We start from the raw sequence: 22,072 nt of genomic DNA on the forward strand, positions 1-22,072 counted from the left end.
TATTCTGCTTCTTGAATATGTTATCACAGAGGCATTACCACCATTTCTAATTGACCCAGATGTGGCAGTGGATACATCTTTGCAGCTGCCAGGGGTTGTTCAACCAGGCATGGAGGAATCTTCCAGTAGCTTCTCACAGAAGTCACCCCAGTTGGCTCCCCTGTAACCCTCCACACTACCAAAATTTGGCCATGAAAACCCAATAAAGGAGGAAAGGAAAGGCAAGGGAAAGGGAGATACAGATAGATAGATCTAGATCTAGATATATTTATAGATAGACAGATAGATATAGATAGATGTAGATATAGGTATATAGATACAATTTATTAAAAAGTTTTAAAAGGCTTCCTGGTTCATTATAGAAGTGACAGAATATCTGGTTCCAAAATCTCTTGGTCTTCAGTTCAGCTCTGGTCATAATTTCCACTTTCTGTAAAATAGTTTTGATGCTTACTGAATTTTGTGTCTTTTTAAACTCTGCAGGTGCCTGCAGACTGGGAGAGGGCATCCTTGCAGCCTGCTAGTCAAGCTAGTGCTGCCTTTAAGCAGAGTCCACAAAATGGTAATGTTTTCCACACTTCTGGAGGATACAGTACCAGCTCATTAGTTGCTGATGAGGAATCACAGGAGTTTGATGACCTAATATTTGCTTTAAAGACTGGTGAGTGACTCTTCCCTTTGCCCTTCAAAGTTTGCTCTATTGCTATGTTGTTATTTATCCTAATGGTGCCACCATTCCACGAGATACAATTAATGAGGTATCTTTATATAATCTGATTTCCAGTGAAAATCTTAAAGATCAGTTATCATAGGAATGTCTGATAGGACAACCAAAGAGACAAAGGAATCCTACCTGATAAGATGTGGCATACACTAACCAAAGCCCACCCAGTTAAAGTACAAGTGGACTTGCTTGGTAGCAGGAGGTCACCTAAATGATCTTTAGGAATACCTCTGAGCCTGACTTCTTGAACACTAAGAAGGAAATTCATAGATAGTTAATAGGACATGAAGCTATCTACATCTAACACTCCTATTATTACAAGATGTTTAGTACTTAAGTAAATCAGTTGGCATTAATAAACTGTAGAATACTGAGTCTTAAGGCTGGAAGAACAATCAAGGCAAAAGCCATAGCTGAAATATGATACAATTCAACACGTATTCAACACTTAGTTACTTTTTCCTAAGTCTTCAAGCTCCATCCCTAATTAACTTGTTTTAAGTTCTTTGAGAAAGTAGGTCTAAAACCAACTTTTGATTTTCTTGCCTAAATTCTATTATTGTCTTCTTTGTTAAAATTTTATCATAATTTTTATGAGTGTTTCATATTAATATGATTCGAGATAGTGACTTCAGGCCATTGTTGGAGAAAAATATTTTGTTTATGCTACTGATTCAAGTAATGCCAGACAATTTTACACCAATGCTTATTCATGTGCTCACGTGGTGTCCCCAACAGTGTTACAATAGTAAAAATCCCCATGATTTCTAAACCAAACCAGCTGTCCCACCTGGTTTCAGCCTCACATTTGAACAAGATGACCTGAAAAGGTGGTGTGGAAGGTTAGAGCATCTTTGACCAGCAAAGTAAATGTTTATCAGCTATTGTCTCAGACACAACCTCTAGCTCAGCATATATTTTTTCTTAAACAACAAACAAACAAACAAAAGCAAAAACAAAAAAACCCCACCAAAACCAAACAAAAAACCAAAAGCTACAGAAAAGTTAAGCTTTTCTGTAACTAAAAGTCTTTTTTATTATTTTCATCCTGACATGTTTTCCAGTTCAGCTAAGTGCATGGCCAAAGAGAGGGAGGCAAGGAATCACATGGAAATAATAAAAAAGGAGATGAGGTGGTGGAAAGCTGGAATTTTTTTCTCTGTTTGGCATTATGGACCTATGCCACTAAAGTATTCAGTGTGCTGTTGTCTAACAGGAGTTTTATGATAATAGTTAAGCCAGCAGGCACTGAAATGAGCTCATCTCTAAGTCTCTCTGCACTACATTTCTTCCTCTCTTGTGTCATTGCTTGTGCTCACATGAAACCACAAGTCAAGTTAGATTTCTCTTTTTCTTCTTCTTTCCACTCCCTGCTCTCTCCCAATCAACATGAGTTAGTCTGAGGCCCTCTGAGCGCCAGTCCTTGCTCCAAGGAAGTGGTCATTGGCAATTGGAAGGCAAGGACCTCTTCTCTAAATAGGCAAAAGTGTAAAGGCAGCTAAGATGCCTTTTTGCTGAACTGCTCTTACCTGTAATTTGCTGTGTGAGGAGCTTCTCAATTCCTTTTAATTTCGGAAGGCTGAGAATTCCTCATTCTGGAAGAGCAGGGAGAAGGTGCTTTCCCCCCCACATTAGCTAGTTCTATCATTGCTGAACTGGGGGCTGTTTCTTTTGGAGGAAGATTAAAAATGATATTGTTTGAACTTTACCCTTGCTAAACTGAACCAGAACCTTCCATTATCTGTGTTCCCTAAAACTGTCAATCTATACTACAACTTACCTATACTAGTGCTATAGTGCTCCCACTCTGAGGACTGGGAGAGGATCAGGGCTGATTAGCAGAGGAATATGTAAAAATGTTTTTATGCCCCATTATGCTTCGTCTTTTCTTTCTGTTCATGTAGTTCTGAGCTGTCTGAAGGTAGCTTCAACTTATGGTCACAGGGAATAATTTTGTGGCCACAAGGTTTAACCTTGATCATTTGGAATGAGTATAATAATTTTAGCAAAGCTAAACTTCATTCCTGCCTTTCTGCCATTCTCAGCTGTAGAAATGAAGACAGATAAAAAAAAAATCAACCAATTCTCCACAGAAAAAACTTTGTTTTTAACTTGTCACTGTTTAGTAATTTGCAGTGTGCAGTGCCGCCCCATAAATAGTTGTGCTGGCACTCTCAGCCTTGTTGCTAAAGGAATGTGTCACAGAACTGTGCACTTAGCCCTTGGTTCCACAGTCTTTAGTGCTGGGCCTAATTACAGATTAACCTGAAATACAGGCTGGGTCAGATGGAGACATACAACTGCAGTTCTAGCAAATCAGGTGGATAGCAGTGTGCTGTTTCTTAGCCCCCTGTTATGCTAGCTTCGTACAAGGATCACATGGTGATAGGGGTTTTCTGTTTTGTGTGAGAATCCAGTGGGCTACTTATAACATGCAGCCATTGTATTTGGATGCCTTACCAAATAATTCCTTCTTTCCATCAAGTGTGCTCATGTGCATACAGAAATACACTGTTGGGATTCACCCTGCTCGCTACATCATGCTGTTTCTTTTATTTTGGAGTTCTTTTGGAAGACAGGCCAGCTCCAAGGTGGCTTATGTGAAGGAAATAAAAAAACAATTATGGTAGGAAAAATACTTTAGGGGCATGTCCTGCTCATTGACATGTGCTAAAAGCTTTTTTTAATGTTTATTAATTTTTACTTATTAATTTTATTGTATTTCATTTATGGCTGTCATAATGATTCAAACAGCTTCTACTGAGAAAGTTAGCTATTTGTGAATTAGTTTTTGTTGATTTCACTAATAAATTTAAAAGTCTGTAAATTTGGACGTGATTTCATTTCCCTTCTGATTTCTTGTGCAAAGTTTATATTGATAGTCAATTTAGTAAGACTTTGCCTTCCGGATTGCAACACAGTCATATGTTATTGTAATTGAGGATAAAGCCCAATGTACCAGAATTCCCTGAGGACTTGTACTCTGGTAGAGAAGCATTAAAGCATGAATAAATGCATGATAGCTTTACTGATTTCTGAACTTCCATCTATGTCTTACAAATACTCCTATCCTCTCCCTTTCTGTGATGCACAAAACCAAAACAACTCATTCCTTTGGATGAAATGTGAAACTAAAACACAGCAAAGCCTTTGAGGGAGGCCCAAACTCCTCTAGAGGTGATGAGTGACCCACCATGGTAGTATCCAGATGTATATTAAGCAGAATACTGCTACATTCATACCTCAGTGTTTTTTTAATCTTAATGCAGGCAATTGTGATAAGTACTATAGAAATATTCCAGTATTTCTTTAATATGATGCAAATATTCTAATGATTCCCTGATATGGAAAATACTTGGAAAAATCTACTAAGTTAAAAACCCCACACAAATACAGCTGTTACAATAACAACGTTATATGAAATGATTCATGATTTTCAATCCAATACAGCTAGGGTTCCAAAGTCAGCATTTTATATACCTTGGTGACCCCACTGAAGGTGCCTGGTTTAAGAATAAAGCATCTCATGTGGCCATCCTGAACCTGGGGAAACATTTGCAATTTCAATTCTAAAAGGTATTCAGTGCAGCATCCTCGAGACTTTCTATTACAGGGCATATAGATTGTAGGTGGCAAAGTTCCTGCCTTATCAATCTGCATCTCTATTTTGAAGGGCTCACTTCAAAGAAAAAAAATAAAGGAAAGAAAGTTTGCATATTCATTCAGTTCCTCATCTGTAGTTGTCACGCATATGTTATGTGATGGCTATTGAATGTGACTGTGCAATACCCAGTAAGCATTTTTAGTTCAATCTGAACTTTTTTTATAGAAGCTGGATGTCTGTTGGTGTCATTTCTGTGAAGTCAAAACCCTGAAAGAAGAATTAAATTTGGTTTGTGTATCTTATTCATCTACATCCCACACATACAATAAACTTATGATTGATTAAGCAAGATATAAGTGCTTGAGAGATAAAAAGTTTTCCCAGTGATATGAGTGCAGTGCTTACAATACAAGCTCTTTCCCTTACAATGTTTTAGTGAAAGTCTTAGCTATCTCTAAGCAAGCAGATGATAACAGCTGTTGTTTCGGGGGCATAGGGATGCACTAATACAGCCCTTCGCCAGCAGATGTCAGTGGAGGAACCTCTCTGGGTTTGAAGCCTGAGCTGAGACTTTTCAGTTTACAGTTTACAGTCCTTGCATACACAAAGAAAAGAAAGGAAGGCTTCATTTTCTTGCTTATTTTTCTTCACAAACTGGGGAAAAGTAATACTCCCTGCTACATACCTACCACACAACTCTAGGATCTCTAGAAGAGTGCATGTTTTTTGGAATCTGATTGAGTTTAAATTCCACTCTAATCTGAGAACACAATGGACCAATGAACTCTGTGAAACTCAATTGTGTAAACAGTCATACCCTTTCCAGCCTGCCGACTGTTTGGTAAGCTGGTATCCTGGTTACATTTCAGTTCTTATTCCTAAAAAGGATCAACTCTAACACAGTTTGTCTTTGCAGCATCAGCAGAGCAAGGCCTTTGCAAACCTAAAGTACCCAGTTTCAGTCTCTGACTTACCAAGTTCCTGATAAGAACCTATGTAACAAAAAATATCTTCTCTGACTTTGCACAGAGCATGGACAAAACTTGCACATATATGACATTTAAGAATATACATACTATAATATCATTAGACCAATACCTGACCTTTTTAGTGCCCAGCAAAAGATTCTTAAGGAAATCTTGTGCTAAGTTGCCATGTTATTGGTATAGCTACTGGTAAGACAAATATCTTTCTAACACCAGTGTTCACCTTCCATAAGAAGTATTGTGTTCTTTCTTCATTTGAAGTATTTTATTTACTTCATGGTTTTTGCTTGATCATCCATCTCCCTGTGGTAAATACAGCAGTCTGATTCATCTTACCTATTATAGTCAGGTTTCCTTTCTAAAATAATCAAACAATCAAAGTAACTTGTTTAAATAATTGCTGTTTTTCCCAGGACCTTCAAGCTGCTTTTGGATATTAGGATCTGGCTCAATAAAGGGCTGAATGTGCATACAAATTTAAATCAACTTCCATACATTTATAAACAAGTGTTTTAATAATTCAGATCCTAATCTTGACTTTTTTTTATTGTATCTCTGTATCTTGATGGATTTTTACTCCTGTCAAACTCTGGCAGTAGTTGTTTTCTCAAGAGCTTGGATCGTGCCAACCTAAGGACTCAGTAGTGTCAGTGAACGCATGTTCCCTCCATGACCCAAACACCAAAACCAGGTGTAAGAAGGATCATGGTGCAACTGACCCACTTTACCCCTGGATCATGGAGAATGGAGCCAAGTTTGGCCCCTACCAGGACTTTGTGCAGACCTCTGTGGAAAAACTTAGCTAGTCCTACAGGACCTTCTGTGCAGGTTCACTGGACCAAACGCTGTATTCAAAATTGCAGCCTGACTTCCCACAGCAAAGCAGCATCACACTTCTGCCTGCTTTACAGTACTTCTTTTCTGCTTTAGGGGTGGTGGTTGGAAGGGTGCTAAGAGAAAACTTTGTTGAAGTGGAATAACAGAGAGCATAGAAAAAGGTGAAGGAACTCAAAAAAAATTAAACTACTCTTTTCTTTTGTTGAACAAACCAAAAACTGGAAAGTCAGCTGAGATAGAAATAAGAGATGCAATGTATACCTTATAGAAACTCTGGAAAATATTTTTCAGTATGAAATGCAAATCACTGCCTCTCCCAGCATACCCTGTTCAGGGCTGTTTGGAGCCAGATGTCATTCCTTTGTAACTACCTTGAACTGCATGTAGTTACTGATCTGCTTCTGTCTAAAACAAATTATTTCCCCCATAATTTGTAAATGACACCACTACAGGATCATACTTGAAAGTGATTTGTATTAATATCCTCATGCCTCATTATACTCATATGCAGTTCTCAATAAATTTAAAGCCTAGGCACCTTAAGCCCTCAAAACTCATGTATTTTGTAGAATTTGTTCTATAGCTCAAGGAGAGGAGCTGAAAAAACACTGAAGTTTATAGTTTCAACAGATCTCTTGTGACAAAATGGTCTGGAAAAAATTTGCATTTCATAAAAACTAGTGCAGGATTGTGAATCTTCACACTAATCTACTCAAACCTCCCCCACAATAAAAGCCCAAATGAAATCCCCATCAAATGTTTAGGAAGCAGAAAGCTAGCAGAAGTCCTATGACAAAAAGATGGAGAAGGTAGCCTCCCAAAGTCTCTTCTACACATGTTTTGGAGGTTCCCTTGGACAAAAATCTAGTATTTACTTCTCTCTTATGGCAGAAGTAAAACTTAATACAACAATTTATGTCAAATATGGGTTTAAAGAATATTTGGTCAGTATATTTTTTCATGTGGAAATTACTGTCCTATTAAAACAGCTGGAATTATTGTTTAACTTGGAAATTATATCATTAAAAACCAATTATTTATGAGGAAATCCTTGGAAATACCAATGGTAACAGCCAGATCATTAACTCAGTCCAAGCCAGGCCTTGATTTATGCTTTTCTGATTTCAAGGCAACCTCTAAATATCTATTTTACCACATACTGGGACAAATAAAGTGAATGACAGTGGAATTATGAAAAAGCATATCTGTATGGTACAAATATATGTCAGCTAATGTTATAATCCATGAATTCAGTATAGTAAACTAGTATGAGGAAACTTGCCACGTGGTTGTGGGGTAGGGAAACATTTCAATAATCAGAATAAAACAGAGTAAGACAAAGTATCCTCATTTCTCTGTCAAAATTTCATTCTCACTGATTCTTATTTTTGTTTTTTTTTTCTCTATTTCAGGTGCAGGCCTCAGTGTCAGTGATAACGAATCTTGCCATGGCAGCCAGGATGGTGGCAGCATGGCAAACTCCCAGATTGTAGAGCTTAGAAGAATACCCATAGCTGACACTCACCTCTAACTCCACAGCTTGCTTGGGATTTTCTTGTTGTTGTGGTTTTTTATTCAAGCCTCAGTATTTTTATATTTGTACTTCCTTTTGCACTAAAACACTATATGAAACTGTAGTAGAATGTTGTTATCTTTACTGAATGTTTAACACGAAATGTTTGCTTGAGGTTTTGTATATCAGAAAAAAAAAAGTAGATTTTTTATAGTGTGTGAGCATCAATAGATACCATGGCAATTGGCCTAGATTTGTATCTTGTAAGTAGACAGTACATTTCATAAACTGTAGCTTTTTTAAAAATTAACCTGTACATTAACACTGATTAATAAAGCAATAGAGTCTGTTTGATACAAACCAGCCTGTTATTTCTCCTTACTGTTTATGAAGATGAAAGGTGATGCACACATCCTGTTGAATAGGAAAGTGTTCTAGTGGCACAGTTTTTCTAAGTTTCCTAAGCTGTACTCTTCTCACTGGTTTTGTGAGTACCCAAATCTGTGAACAAATTCAAATAAAGATGCAAGCTTTGAGCCAAAGAGCTTGAAATTTAAATTGTGACATGATAAATATGCAATGATCTGAAACACACAGAGGGAAGGGGAGATGAAGAACAAGAGTGAAACCACTGGCAGCTGTGTGCTTTTAACTTCTTTATGTTGTTGGTTTCGTAATATTAAGATCTCTCACTCTTCACAGGCAAAAAAATAGGAGGAATTCCAAAGAGTTGAATTTTCTGTTATCTCTGTGTAGATAGTCCTGTTCTGATTGAAGGGTTCAAGTATTGCATTACAGAGTTAGATCAGTAATCTGGAGCCATAAATGAGCAAGAAAAGTTCCCCCTTGGAAGAAAAAAAGAACAGACGAAGTATTTCAGAACTGAGAGGGGAGGCAGGCTGATCTTGTAGGAATCATTAACTCAGCTTGTGCACAGACAGTCTGGAAAAAAACACATTAAAGCAGGAGACCAAGGGAATTTTCCTCTGAACATTGCTCAGTGTAGTGTAGATGTACAGTAAATGAGAATGCAAGTCTTTTATACATTCCTCAGGAATTTGCTAAAGGCTTTACACTGGGTAAGGGCTGAGCAACAACCTCTCCCTTTAAAAGAAAACATTTCCTATAGAAATCTTTCCATGAATTTTTTAGAATCACGTGCAAATTTTGCTGTATCGAATTAGATGTTGAGCTTAAAAAAAGCCTAAACCAACAAAACAAACAACTCCCACTTCTGTGTCACAGTTCTGTAACAGCTAATATGACTGCACAGCTTATAGTTATCACCTGTATCCAAGACAGACACCAGCTTTAAGGTCTAATGCTGCAAAAGCCTTGACAGACACAGGAAACTATTTTTAGTCAGGAAAGTTCTTAAACAAGTGCTTTTTAAGTATATGTTTGAATTGGGAAATAAGAATATGTTTGAATTGGGAAATAAGAATATGTCTGTGTGTATCTAATATATGATCTGCGATATTGAGTCTAAAATTTCTGACTCACAGGAATTTTGTTGTCTCTTTACACTGGTCATGGTATAGAGGAAACAAAGTGAAGTCTTTTTGGAAAATGTCAAAAGTTAATGTGAGTTAGAAGGTGGGAGCGGGGCACAGTAGATGAGCCTTTCCTTACTGTGGGCAATGCACAGGGTGGTCAGGAAGACCCTGAGCAGAAGGGGCAGCTATATGCACACTATATACATAGATGCATACAGATATATAAAGTGGGAAAAATTATACAAAAGTGAGCCATCAAAGCAAATTTTGTAATTCACTTTTTCGCCCAAAGTACACCTGGTGAAAAAGGACTTTCTGGGCACTTGAGTGAAATGCAAGTATCATTAAAGTATGTGAGCCTGGAGTTAACATTAGTTTTGGATATTTTGCAATATGGCACTTTTTTTGTTTTCCTCACAAGAAACCTGGCTCATTCTTCCTGAATAAACTGAGATGAAGTAAACCTTGTGAGTGCTGATCCTTCTCATCTACCCACTGAAGGCTTAATGTGAAACCTGGCCCTACAGAACTATTGCAACACTTGCTCGGTTGTGAGCAAGTCAGGACTGTAACAGATGTTTCATTACTCGAAGTACATGCTACTACATGCCGTGAGAAAGCTTATAAAGAGGATGTTTGTTTGATTTGACTCATCACCATAAATGTTAATACTTTATGTCACTTCAACTTGTTGCACAACTGGCCTGCTTAGGGATTTACTGTAAATGCATCAGCATTTTCAGAGTAGATCGGTTGGGTGGCTTCTGCTGCCAGCATTTTCTGAACTTTACATCTCTGTGTGGTACTCACATGGTTTAAGGTCATGAGATGAATTTTGTAATTCTTCTAAAACCGATCCTATTTTACCAGAAAACATTCTGTTGGTAGGAGATTCAGTGGTTTAATAAAACGAGTCTCTCTCAGCCCCTTTTTGCTGTTACTTGGACAGGCAAAGAGAGCCAGGAGGAGGGCAGCTGTTTGCTCTGAGTCAGGTGTAGCCAACAGCCACACCTGGGCAGGACCAGTACCTTTACTCTTGGCATAGCTCAGCCCAACCAGACTGAATGCCTCCTGCGGCTCCTTGATCTCAGGAATTATTTAAAATTTAATTGAGAGTCTAAACATTTCTTTGTTTCTATGAGGTGAAATAGTCTGCAGCTAAGTATCTTAGCTAAGTATCTTAACCAAACATTACCACACAGCCTGCCATGCTGACTGACTCATACAAGCCTTTGCCTTGCCTCTCCGTAGGGAAAACCAGTTGCTGCCTCTTCTGTTTTCTTATAAAAAAAGATAATTTCTCCCCAAGAAGCCATTTTACGTGTTTTGAAGTGTAGAAGGAGCTGTAGATAATATTTACTATATTGAATATTAATAGTTAATATTATATTAAAAGCATTTACTACAATATTTAATTGAATGTATCAATATTTCAAATATTATTTAATAATATATTATGCTCTATGCAATACTATAATGTTATATAATTGTTTATAATTTATTATATCTCTTATACTGTTATAATTTAATATTATATAATAGTACTTAATATATAACATTTTGAGTTCACTGTGTGAAGAAGGTCCCTTTTCCAGACAAATTTCGCTTAAAACTCCTTACATATATATGTAGATCAGATAGATGAAAGGACATGTTTCAAGAGTTTGTTATGCTCACATGCTAATATAATTCACCTCTTTTAAAAGATGCCTGAATGTATTTCACATTTAAATGCATAACTGGTGAAAAATACTAAGTTCAACAAACATCATTTAGGTGATGTTTTAGAGAAAGCCACTGGTTTCACCTTCCTTGCTGTATAGCAAAAATAAAGCTACATGCCAGTGACTTGAACAGAACTATTCAGATTACTAATTTTTTTAGAACCCAGCTGAGGTTCTTTCTCTGCCATGCAAGTGATAGCTCTCCAATATTCCAGACTAAAGTCATCCTGTGGAAGACTTCACAGTGAGAGCTTTGATCTGCAAAGGATTAGATTATATTGAGAGCTTTACAGCAATAAAACACCTATGCACTCAACATAAAATTATGTTAAATTGATTGATTGTGTCAGGATCATGGTTAGACTAGAAAATTGCTTAAATTCAGGCATATCCTGCTGTCAGATGCATTTCACTATAGCTTGGATTTTCTCTGGCCCTTGGGCTACTATCGTAGATTCTGTTTCACCAGCACTAGTGTAAGAAATTGCTAAGAAATCAGAATGTATTTCAAGTTTGCTGGCAGCAAAATTTGCTCCTGTGTTACTTCTACTGACAGTAACGTGTGAAAGTAGCATCTGCAAGTTAGAGCTTATTTGTTCAACATGTTATTCTGGTAATTTTCACAGAAAAACTTTTAAGCAGAGTTTCCACTTCTAATGTCATGATTCAGAATTATCTTCTCTACAATAAATACATTGTAATAATTACAGTGTAACACTCTGGTACACAATAAATAAATGGAAATAATTGCAATGTAATACTCAAGCATTCTTGATCTTATATCTGAGACTAATAATATATTGAAACTGAGAACACAGCTTGTGTAAACCAGCCTAAAAGTTAGGCCAAAAACCCTAAGAATAACTTTGCTTGCTTGGTTTTAGTCAAGTCAAAGTTGTGTTCATGACGCAACATTTTAACAAGAAGAACAGATTTAAAGGAAAATACATATTCCTATGTCTCAGAACAATGTCTGAGGTAAAAACAGAAGGGTTTTGACTGGAGCTGTTTTTCCCCAGCTCAGCAAGTAGGCTTTGAGGACAGTGTGTTCATGCCTGTGCTATAGCACCAGTGATCTGAGCAAACAGTGATTTTATCCAGTGAAGCTCTAGCTTCCAAAAGCTGTCTTCTTCAGCGTGCCTTCACTCTTTATGAACAAGTACATGCCACCATGTGCAGACAGACAAAAAATAGTTATAGGATACAATAATAGATAGATAGATAGATAGATAGATAGATAGATAGAGATGTGGATACAGGCATTGATATATGTAGATAGATATAGCTATAGCTAGACATAGCTAGAAATATAGATATATATATATGTAGATATAGATAGATATATAGATATGGATGGATAGAGGTATAATGGGAATAAATTCTGTTTCAGTCTGGGAGGTAAAATCTTGTGGTTATGAAACATATATGTGGTTTCTCTGGGAACTTCTTGGCTCCTGCTTTGCAATTCCTGAACCAAAGTTAGTTGTGATTTCCTAGTTATCTAACTGCAAAGAGTCAGGCATCATACAGAGAGTTGTTAAAAGGGGAGCAAAGCAAGGGGATGCCCCAAATCTCCATTTGTTTCTCTTAGCCTCACAGAGCCCACGAGCTATGTGATGGATGTGCTGCACAACCTACAGCCTGTTTATGTCTTGGGTCTGTCTGTTCCCCATGGTAGGGAAGCAGAGGAACAAAGATTTACCTTCTGGCAAGGAACAGATGGATGAATGGAGTCCTGCTTGATGTGGACACAGGAACATAATTCTTTTTGGTTTGAGAGAAAAACATGTGCTGGAGATTGGGACAGGGCAAGAGGAAAAGAATGGCCAAACACTGACCTCACTCCAAATCATTGATGAATCCTGACAAAGGGAGATAGTGAGTTGTTACTCCTTGTGTATGCACAGGAGGATGACACCGCTAGCTCCCCTCATCTGCTGTGGCACACAAGCAGCACCTGCACTAGCTACTCAAATAAATCTTGTTTTCTACTGTTTCAGAGCCTAAATGAGCACTGTTTGAGTCTGTTCTCCACATCACAGATACTTTTTACTCCTTTTAGCAGAAATCTAAAATTACCCCATCAACTAACTTTCTTCTGCAAAAGGTGACCTGTCTTCCTGAGCTCCTGCATGCCCACATTATTTCTCAAAGAGACTAGTTTTTCACTTATTTCTTCCAGACCTTTGTAAGGACTTAATTCCAATTAAGAATCTTCTATGTTTCTGTCTTCTAAGAAGCAACAGGTTTCCTTGTATTTTTTTATTGTTCTGCAATTAGCATGTTTTGTACCTTCTGTTGGCTAATGTCCTAAGGAGTCATGTCATATTCCTCCAGCAAAATAACACTTGAGAGCATCCTCATGGTTGAACAAGTGCCTATTTTGGCTATTCAGGTGGCAAAACCAGTCCACTGGTTGATGTGACTCCACCCATGTGGATCCTGTGTCCAGCTGTAGTCTGTTGTACATTTAACAAATCCCATTTTAACTGGGACTTCCTGCAAATTTTGAAACATGCATGGTCAATTGTGGAGTCATAATGATTGCAGCTGAGGAACATAAATAGAGAAGATAAACTTCTTAGTGCTTCTTTATCTTCCTTTTGTTTTTAATCACCCACTCACTTCCTACTGTTCCTACTGTTCTGCCTTCTGATGCAGCAGTGTGTAGAGTACTTAAGGCAAGTGCTGTGATCCTTCTCTGAGCATTGTTCTTGCATCTTGAGAGCCAGGCTTAATAAAAATTATTTTACTTTGTAGTGCTAAGGGGCTTTTTAGAGTTAAGACTGTATTACTCCTTAAATTCATTGCTGGCAGAAGACCACTGTTGCATATTGGAAGACCTATAATCCTGATCCTTAAAAGACTAAGCATTAGGATTAGAATACCTCACATCCTGGTTTTTAGTGTACTAAGGATTAAGATAAGGTCTGACCTATGGCAGTTGTGTGGACCCCAGCAAGGAAACAGCCTGCCCACCTTAAAAATCATGCAGAGTGCAGAGCAAGAACCAGCCAGGCAAACATCAGGCAGTTACTAACAAGCCTTTTGACTTGTAGGGAATGGTCCATTACAAACACTGGGTGATTAATATTAAAGATAATCCTTGGAGCATGTAAAAGAATCCCACGTAGCTTCAGGAGATGGACAGCTAAATCCTCGGAGCCAGTATACACAATTATGCCATCTGACCCCGGGGATACAGACCTTGTTTTTGAAAGCAGCATGATTTAGAGGAGAAAGTAAATGGAAAAACTTGCTCTTCTAACGCAGAAAAAGAGCCTTGAATATTCATGAAAACAATGTTTTATTCAGAGGAAACAGAAGGTTTTCTCCTCGTAAGATTGAGGCTAGCACGATTTAAAAATGTGAAACTGTGTGAATCAGCAAAAAAGAGAACGTACATTTTCTATATATATTTATACCCTCAGAAATACTGTTACAATGAATTTTTTTTGCAGAACTACTAGACGACAAAAAGTAGTGTTTTACATATCATATGAAGTAAGTTAATACTTAGATCATAAGACTCATAATGCCTCTGTACCACAAGTGGTCAGAACTCATTACCACTAATTTAATGGTTTTTATTTTAATCTGAACTCTACCCTACTAAAAGGAAAATTCTTATGTTGAAACTAATTAAAAATTTTTTTCCCTTTTTATCTTATAAAAGTATTATATTTGTCTTATGACTTTTATATTAGTGGTGGCAATACATGTTTTGCTCAAAATTAAGTCCATAATTTCTAGTTTTCCTGTGGGAAAGGGAAATAAAGGCATAATTATTTCCTTGTACCAGACAGAGACAGCTTCTCTACTGTGAGAAGCTCAGTATTTTATGAATTAAGTAAATAAATAAGCCTCTAAATTAGTAATGCTTCTTGGATTTTGGAGGGGAGATTTGAAATGTGTATCTACTTCTCTGTAGAAAGAATATAGAAAGCAGGAAAGGATGGGGGATGTTTAATCCCATTAAGCGTGAAAAAGATGAAGAAGCATGCCTTCCTATTAAGATCCATTCTAGGCCAAAACTGGGTACACGGAAAAAAAATTCATGACAGTGGGAGTCATTGTCTTAGCTTGACTATTAACAGCTGTAAGATTATGCCTGCGGTGATGTTTTCGTTTGTTCTGCCAGTGGCTGCTCTACTGCTTCTTAAGGTCAGATCCTGATCTAGCAGCTTCTCAGACAATAGCTCTAAACATCAGATTTCACTGATAGGAATTTGTATTTACAGGCATTAAACTCTGGCCTTTACTGAGTTATGTTGTGACTGTAAATGTTATTTTTGGCTTGCTGGTGGAAAAACTGTATCTCCAAGTTTGCTATAGTGACCAGAACAGACAACTGTTCCTCAATTCAGAGTGGAACTGGGGTCTGTACAATCCCATTAAATGTGACAGGATATGATTGTCAGTTTTAGAAAGACTGTACTGCATTGTGACTATGTGTTTAAATTGATAGGAAAGCATGTTCATCCATCTGCCCACCATCCTGTGCTTTGACACACATCTGCTTCCAAACACAAAACCCCAGAACAGCAGGACAGTTTGGGTTGGAAAGGACTTTAAAATCATCTCATTTAAATATCCCTGCCATGGGCAGGGAGGGACACCTCCACTAGACCAACTTTTTCAAAGTCCCATGCAACCTGTCCTTGGACATTCCAGGGACAGGGCAGCCAGAGGTTCTCTAACCAATTTGTGCCAGTGCCTCACGACCCCCACAGGGAAGAATTTCTTCGTAGTATACAATCTCAATCTACATTTCTTCATCTTAAAGACATTCCCCCTCTTCTTGTTATTACATACTCTTGTCAAAAGTGGCCCTCATGGGATATGACACCTGGCACCTGTCCCTCCCACAGAGGAGAGTGGAAGATGCCTAGGCTCAGAAGGAGCTGATGAGCAGAGGTGGCACCTGCACTGACAGCCAAGATGTGGATCACAGACACTGCTCATTTGCAGCCCTTGAGTTGTACCACAAGAGCTTTAGGCTCTGCTTGCCCCCCTGCCATGCTGTGCAGTGCTCCAGCATCAGTGCACATAATGCTTGCCTGGCTCTTGGCTTTTCCCTGCAGAAAGTAGAGTGTATCTGAAAACATCCCTCTTGTTTCTGACTAGATCTTTATTATCATGATGTTCACCCTCCACACCCCGCATACACTAGATATGCACACAGCACCAGCCCCCCTCAGGAGGTATCTGGAGCTGTGAAAACAGCTCTGTTGGACTCTGAGGCTGTTTCAGGCTTGTTGAATTTCTTTTTTTAAGAGCTGATCTTAAGTGATTTCCAGGAACACGTGAGGTCTGGAGAAAGCCTTGATGCTGGTTGTGTTTCAGACTTCCCAGTTTGAGGCAGATAGTCCATGACAATGTGATTCCCTGCTTCACTTTGATTTTCTTTCTCTGGTTTTCCACAGAACATACAATTTTTAGTGTCCGCCTGCTTTTCATTGAGCTGATGGGAGCTTTGGCTATGAAGGAGGTATGCGGACTCTATGATACGTGCTGGACAATCAGAGTGTGTACAACAGTATTTTTCTTAAGTTTTGCCTTTTTCAGGCTTCCAGAGTATCGATGTTGCCAATAGAAATTGAAATGTAAATTATCAATAATACAAAGTCATGGTTTTATATTACAATGTGTAATTAAGATGTGTCATGCAAATTGCAATTTTAGTACTGGTAATACCAAATTTGTTGTGTTGTTGCTTATAAAACAATAAAAATGTGAGGGTTTTTCTATGTGTCCATAAGATGGAAAGATACCCTGTTTTTAATGTCTGCTTAACAGTCTCTCTCTAGTGCCCTGTCTTGATATATGATCAGAATTTTCTGTAATGCCTGACCTTGATTAAAAACAAACATGCTTCTTAAAGAAAAAGTCATCGTTAATTTTGAGGGTTTTTTTTGTGGCTGTACGTCGTTTTGATTCCTTTTTATCTAACTAAGTTATTACTGGAGTAAGCACTGGATGCTGCAGTGTGCCCTCCAACACAAATACAGTCACCTTTAATGTCATCTAAAGGCTGAGGTTATATTTGTGCTTGGAAGTAATAGAGTAGTATTTGTTTAGACTTAATGATTGAATGAGAAAGAAGACATTATCTTCTATGCACACACTTGATTGAAGGGAAATGCTTTTTGTCATGAGAAGGAGTCTGAATATTCAATCACTAATTTGGAAAACAAACCACTCAAAAGATCTTGTTCTGTGCCTTCCACACACATCTAATGAAATGTAGTCAGAATCAACTGCCCATAAACCACTCCACATGACACTTGGTTGCAGTTTCCATTTTGTTGCATATTTTTCACTTTGAACAAGTGCCACTGGGCTGTAACAGTTCTAGAGTGCTAGAGGGATGTGATGGTGATAGTGGGGAGCAGGACACGGTGACAGTCCCTCATGCTGACCTGTTGCAGACAGCATGACACCTCCAGGATTTCAGCAGGGTGCTGCTCCTCTCTCCTACTCTTCTCTGCCCCAATGCTCCTCCTTAAGGATTTCATTGAGAGCATATGTCTGCTGGATGCGAAGATGACCAATTTATTTTGATTGAGGAAAGCCAATAAAAGCAACCAAACTGATGCTGAGTTAGGTCATACTGGTCTTTCCAGGAATTTGGACTCGGCTACCAATTCTTAGCCATATCAGTAATGTTTGGGATAAATTTGTGTAAAGCATGTCATGCATGGTAGTAGATATATGATTAAGTATTTATATCCATGTTCTTTTGAAATGCGTGAATCAAAATTATTTTAACCTGTTTTTTCCAGCTAAAATATTAATAATGCCATATGATGAATTTCCACATTGAAGGAAACTATCCAACATCCACTATACACACACTGAAACAAAAGTATTGAAACTTCCCACCTGCCTCAATTAGGCTTTCCAAGACATGCATCTCAATTACTCTAGTATTTAAGATACTTTTTGTTTCCCAAACTGTACCAGCAACTGCCAATTAAAATACTATTTAATCATGTTGGATTAGAGCTATAATAATATTAGTCATTGCCTAATAACGTTTTGCAAGCCACTAAGAAAGTAAAGTCTTGCCAAGAAGGCTGTTACCCTTCCACAATATAAATCAATAAATCATAATTGTACTGTGCACCTTCACTTTTCTACCACACTGTGTAAAACAAAAAGCAAGAAGCCAGAGATGGGTTAAGTAATTTAAAACAATTTGTAAATTTTAACTCAGGAGGCTGTCTAGGCCTATTAATTAGTAAATCAGTCATAATCTTGAACATATTTAAATGCATTTGATTTCAGTAAAATATACCAAGTGGAACAATCTGATGATGTGACAGCTGCTTTCAAGACTCTAAAGGACAATATTCTTTTCAAGTGTTTCTGTAAATATTTTAACATAAATTGATGAAAGCAATAAGCAATTTCAACCATTCCACCAATTCTACATAAATTAGGAATAATAAGAATTCCTATATTTTTATCCATCAATAGCTTGTATTTTTATTAATATCCCCATACTCATATTTTTGAAGCCATTGCAGACATGGGTTGGAGCTTTCTTCTCTTTTCTTTGCTCGTTATTAGCTGCTTTCTGGCATTGCTTCTTCCCTGCTTTATCCTCATTTCAATATTAGTCAGTAGTGGAAAATCACCAGCTCTCAACTCCTACAGCTACGGATGCTCACAAGAGGACAGGGCACATTCTATGGAATGATGGCCCTGGTTGGATTAGAAAGGATTTAGTAAGGGCTGAGATTTTTAAGGCATTTTTAAGGAATTTTTATGTGAGCTTCAAAACACTGGTTGAACACTTGGGGTTTCTTCTGTCTCTCCTGGAATGGCTTAGGTGGCGCTTCTCTTTTTTTAAGTGTCGTAGAGTGGTCCCTGTGATAGTGCAAGAGCTTGATATGTGTGTGTTACACCAAAAAACTAAAAGCAACTTCCAAATCATAGAATCATGGGTTCACAGAGTAATTTAGATAGTCAAAGACCTCTAAAATCATTGAATCCAACTCTTAACCCAATACTGCCAAGTTCTCTACTAACCCATGTCCCCAAATGCCACAAGTGTTTAAAGTACTTGTAGGAACAGTGAGACCACCACGTTACTAGGCAGCCTGTTCCAGAGACTGACACTTTCAATAACAACTTTTTTCCTCATATTTAATCTAAATGACCCCTGGCAGAAGTTGAGGACTTCCTCCAGTCCTCACTTGTTACTTGGGAGCAGAGACCTACTGTCACCTGGTTACACCTTCTTTTCAGGTAATTTTAGAAAGAATGAAAGATGGTGTCCCCTAAGCCTTTCTCCAGGCTAAGCGACCCGAGGACCTCAGTTCTCTCAGCTTTTTCTCATCAGACCTGTGCTCCACACCCTCCTCCAGCTCTGTTTTCCTTTTCGGACCATGATTCAGCCCCTCCACGTCTCTCTTGTAGTGAGAGGCCAAAACTGAGCCCAGAAATTGAGGTGTGTCCTCACTGCTTCTGAGTGCAAAAGATTTATCATTTTATAGTGCTAGGTACCTTAGTTAGCAGAAGAACTAAATCTAGACTGGAAAGGAATCAGATTATCCGCAGCTGCTAAACAGATGAAGTGTCTCCCACCCTTGAGAATTCCAAGTGACCTCTTGGAGAAATAAAAGGGCAATCTTAGCTTTAGGCACATGTGAACTAGAATCAAAACTTATTAACTGCAGCAAAAAGACTGGCGCTGTGGATGAGGTCTGTCAGGCTCTGTTTGTGTAAACACCTTGGCTGGTGCTACACCAAGGCTGGTATTCCAGCCCTGAGGAACTGCCAGTCAAGAATGAAACACTTAAAAGGAAGAAGTACCTAAAACAAATATATGAATATTTTCCAGGAATGTTTTTATTGTTTAGACATTTCAAGGAAAGAAAACAAAGAAAATACAAAACACAGGAATAATAACAACAAGATTTCTGTAAAAAGTTATTTCAGTGTTTGTTTACTGCTTTTTTGGTGTTCTAATTATCAACATGATATGCAGCAATATATATGAAAAATAAAGACTTAATATGCACTCATTAATGAATAAGTATCACAGAATCACAGAATATACTGAGTTGTAAGGGACCCACAAGAATCAGACCCACAAGAGTCTAACTGCAGAGAAGTTTTCCAGTTAAAATCAGCCAGTGTTCACTCAACTATTTTAATCTTACTGAAATTGCACAAAATCTAGAAATAATCTATAAACCCTTGGTTAGACCTTTGGTGCTGGAGAAGGTGCCTGTGAGCACTGTTTCCATCTATTTTTCACATGTGGACTAGAAGAGCAATCAGCTGATGCAATGAAAATAGAGGTGCCATTGCCATTACAGGTTCATCATTGCATTTCAAGACTGATAAGGAGGCCCAACAAATTCACGCTACAAATCTCTCAGACTACACACATGGGAAGAATACGGTTTACCTAGGGAGTTTGGATGAACTTGTGCAGAGTACCTGTTAGGCAAACACTTCTAAACTCAAGGGGAAAATGAGCGCTGCTCTTCATCTCAACCTGGCACAAGTCCAGCAGCCTCCCTGCACCTGCATCCACCACCCCAGGTAGCCCAACTACCTGTGTGCCCAAAGAAGTGAGTCCACCTTGGGAAGTCTCCTAGGTTAGCCCTGGCCTTGCATGCCTGAGCTGCAAAAAGCCTCAGTTAATATCCATTCAGTATTTGTACTGCTCAAGGGCTGAGGCACTGTTGTAGATCTTTGGGGTAATGTTGAAGAGAAGGAGCAGCTGAAAACCTTTCCTTAGGAAAGCCTTTTGCCTTTCCATGGGCAAAATCTCTGACAGAGTTCATGGGAGAGGGTAGAAAAAGAGTTTTAAAAATGTATTATAGAGTATCCAAAAAAGAAAACAGGGTGACTATGTGGGGTACATGTTAGCAACAGATGTCCTGTGTTATGATTTTGAACAAAATATATGTTTACATGTGGAGCAGTAAACAATTAATCTGTTGGTTTTTTTTCTTTCAGAACCAGTCCATGTGAAATATATCATGTACTCACCACATGCTTGTACAGTAGCAATGCTTATAACCTTGGCATAAATCCGTGGGGGATATGTTGTGAGGGGACATCTCTGGTGTTGGCATGGACAGAGCCAAACTGTGACATTCCAGTACAACCTGAAGAGATTTTCCAGAGTGCTCAGTGATCTGTAGACTCACAGTAGCATTCAATGCTATATGGATATCTTTTGGCATGAGTTAAGACACTCAAGATGTCACACAAGAATGCCTTATGCATTCTAATATCCCTTGCCAAACCACTGGCTGTGTTTCAAGATCTTTTAAGATCTGGTGGTTGTGCCCTTAGCCACAGCATGAGCCCTTGCACTTCTATTGTAGCTTTTTTGTTGCTTTCAGCAAGGAAACGTGAATCTCAGTGACTTTGGCTTCTGCTTGGTGAGACCTTGTCTTGGCTGAACGTGCACTCCTCCTGCAGACCACGTCCTTCTTCTACTCTACCAGTAGATTGGTGATAGCACAGTATTTTGGTGGTTTTGGTATCTCAGTCTTTCCATTTGCCATCCTGCGTAAGAAAGATAAGGCTGCAGCCTTAAAGAGGAAACTGAAATAATCTGACTAAAGAATGCTCTATCTTTGGACCTGATTAAAAAAAGAATCATAGTCATAGAATCCCAGAATGGTTTGGGGTGGAACGGACCTTAAAGATCTTCCAGTTCCATGAGCAAGGATACCTTCCATTGGACCAGGCTGCTCAAAATCCCATCCAACCTGGTCTTGAACACTTCCACCAGAGATGGAGCATCCACAGCTTCTCTGTAGCAGTGCCAAACACTCTCACAGTCAAGACTTTCATTCTAAGATATAATTTAAATCTCTCCTATTTCAGTTTAGAGATGTTTCCTCTTGTTCCATCACTAACTGCCTACATAAAATGTCGCTCTCACTAATTTTTCTATGCAAAGGATAGCCATTTATTTATTTATATATTTTCCATCATTATTAATATTACTATGTATTTTGCACTCACACACCCCCAGAAACCTGTAGTCCATTCAGTGGTCTGAGGCAGCCTCTTCCTGCCTCTTGTGCCAGGCTTTCACCAAAGGCAGCACGTCTATGTTCTGATTCCCCTGCAGAGAGGATGTCAGTGAGGCATTCCCTCTTTGAAGCAACCTCTTCTCTGCACTAGGTTCTGGGGAAAGCTGACAGGT

General features: G+C 38.4%; 1 protein-coding gene across 1 annotated transcript in view; it reads left to right on the top strand.

The window, feature by feature from the left end:
- ADGRV1 (adhesion G protein-coupled receptor V1) overlaps nt 1–8,273 on the top strand; it is a 271,123-nt gene extending 262,850 nt beyond the window's left edge. The window contains exons 90-91 of the mRNA XM_054283215.1: nt 484–661; nt 7,564–8,273. Coding sequence (XP_054139190.1) covers nt 484–661; nt 7,564–7,682 — 297 coding nt within the window. The 3' untranslated portion in view covers nt 7,683–8,273. The remainder of the gene's footprint in view (nt 1–483; nt 662–7,563) is intronic.
- Nucleotides 8,274–22,072: the final 13,799 nt, after the last annotated feature.

This window comes from Melozone crissalis, unplaced genomic scaffold, assembly GCF_028551555.1.
Source record: "Melozone crissalis strain CALT ecotype California unplaced genomic scaffold, PUWL_Pcris_2 ptg000036l_1, whole genome shotgun sequence".
Classification (NCBI taxonomy): Eukaryota; Metazoa; Chordata; class Aves; order Passeriformes; family Passerellidae; genus Melozone; species Melozone crissalis.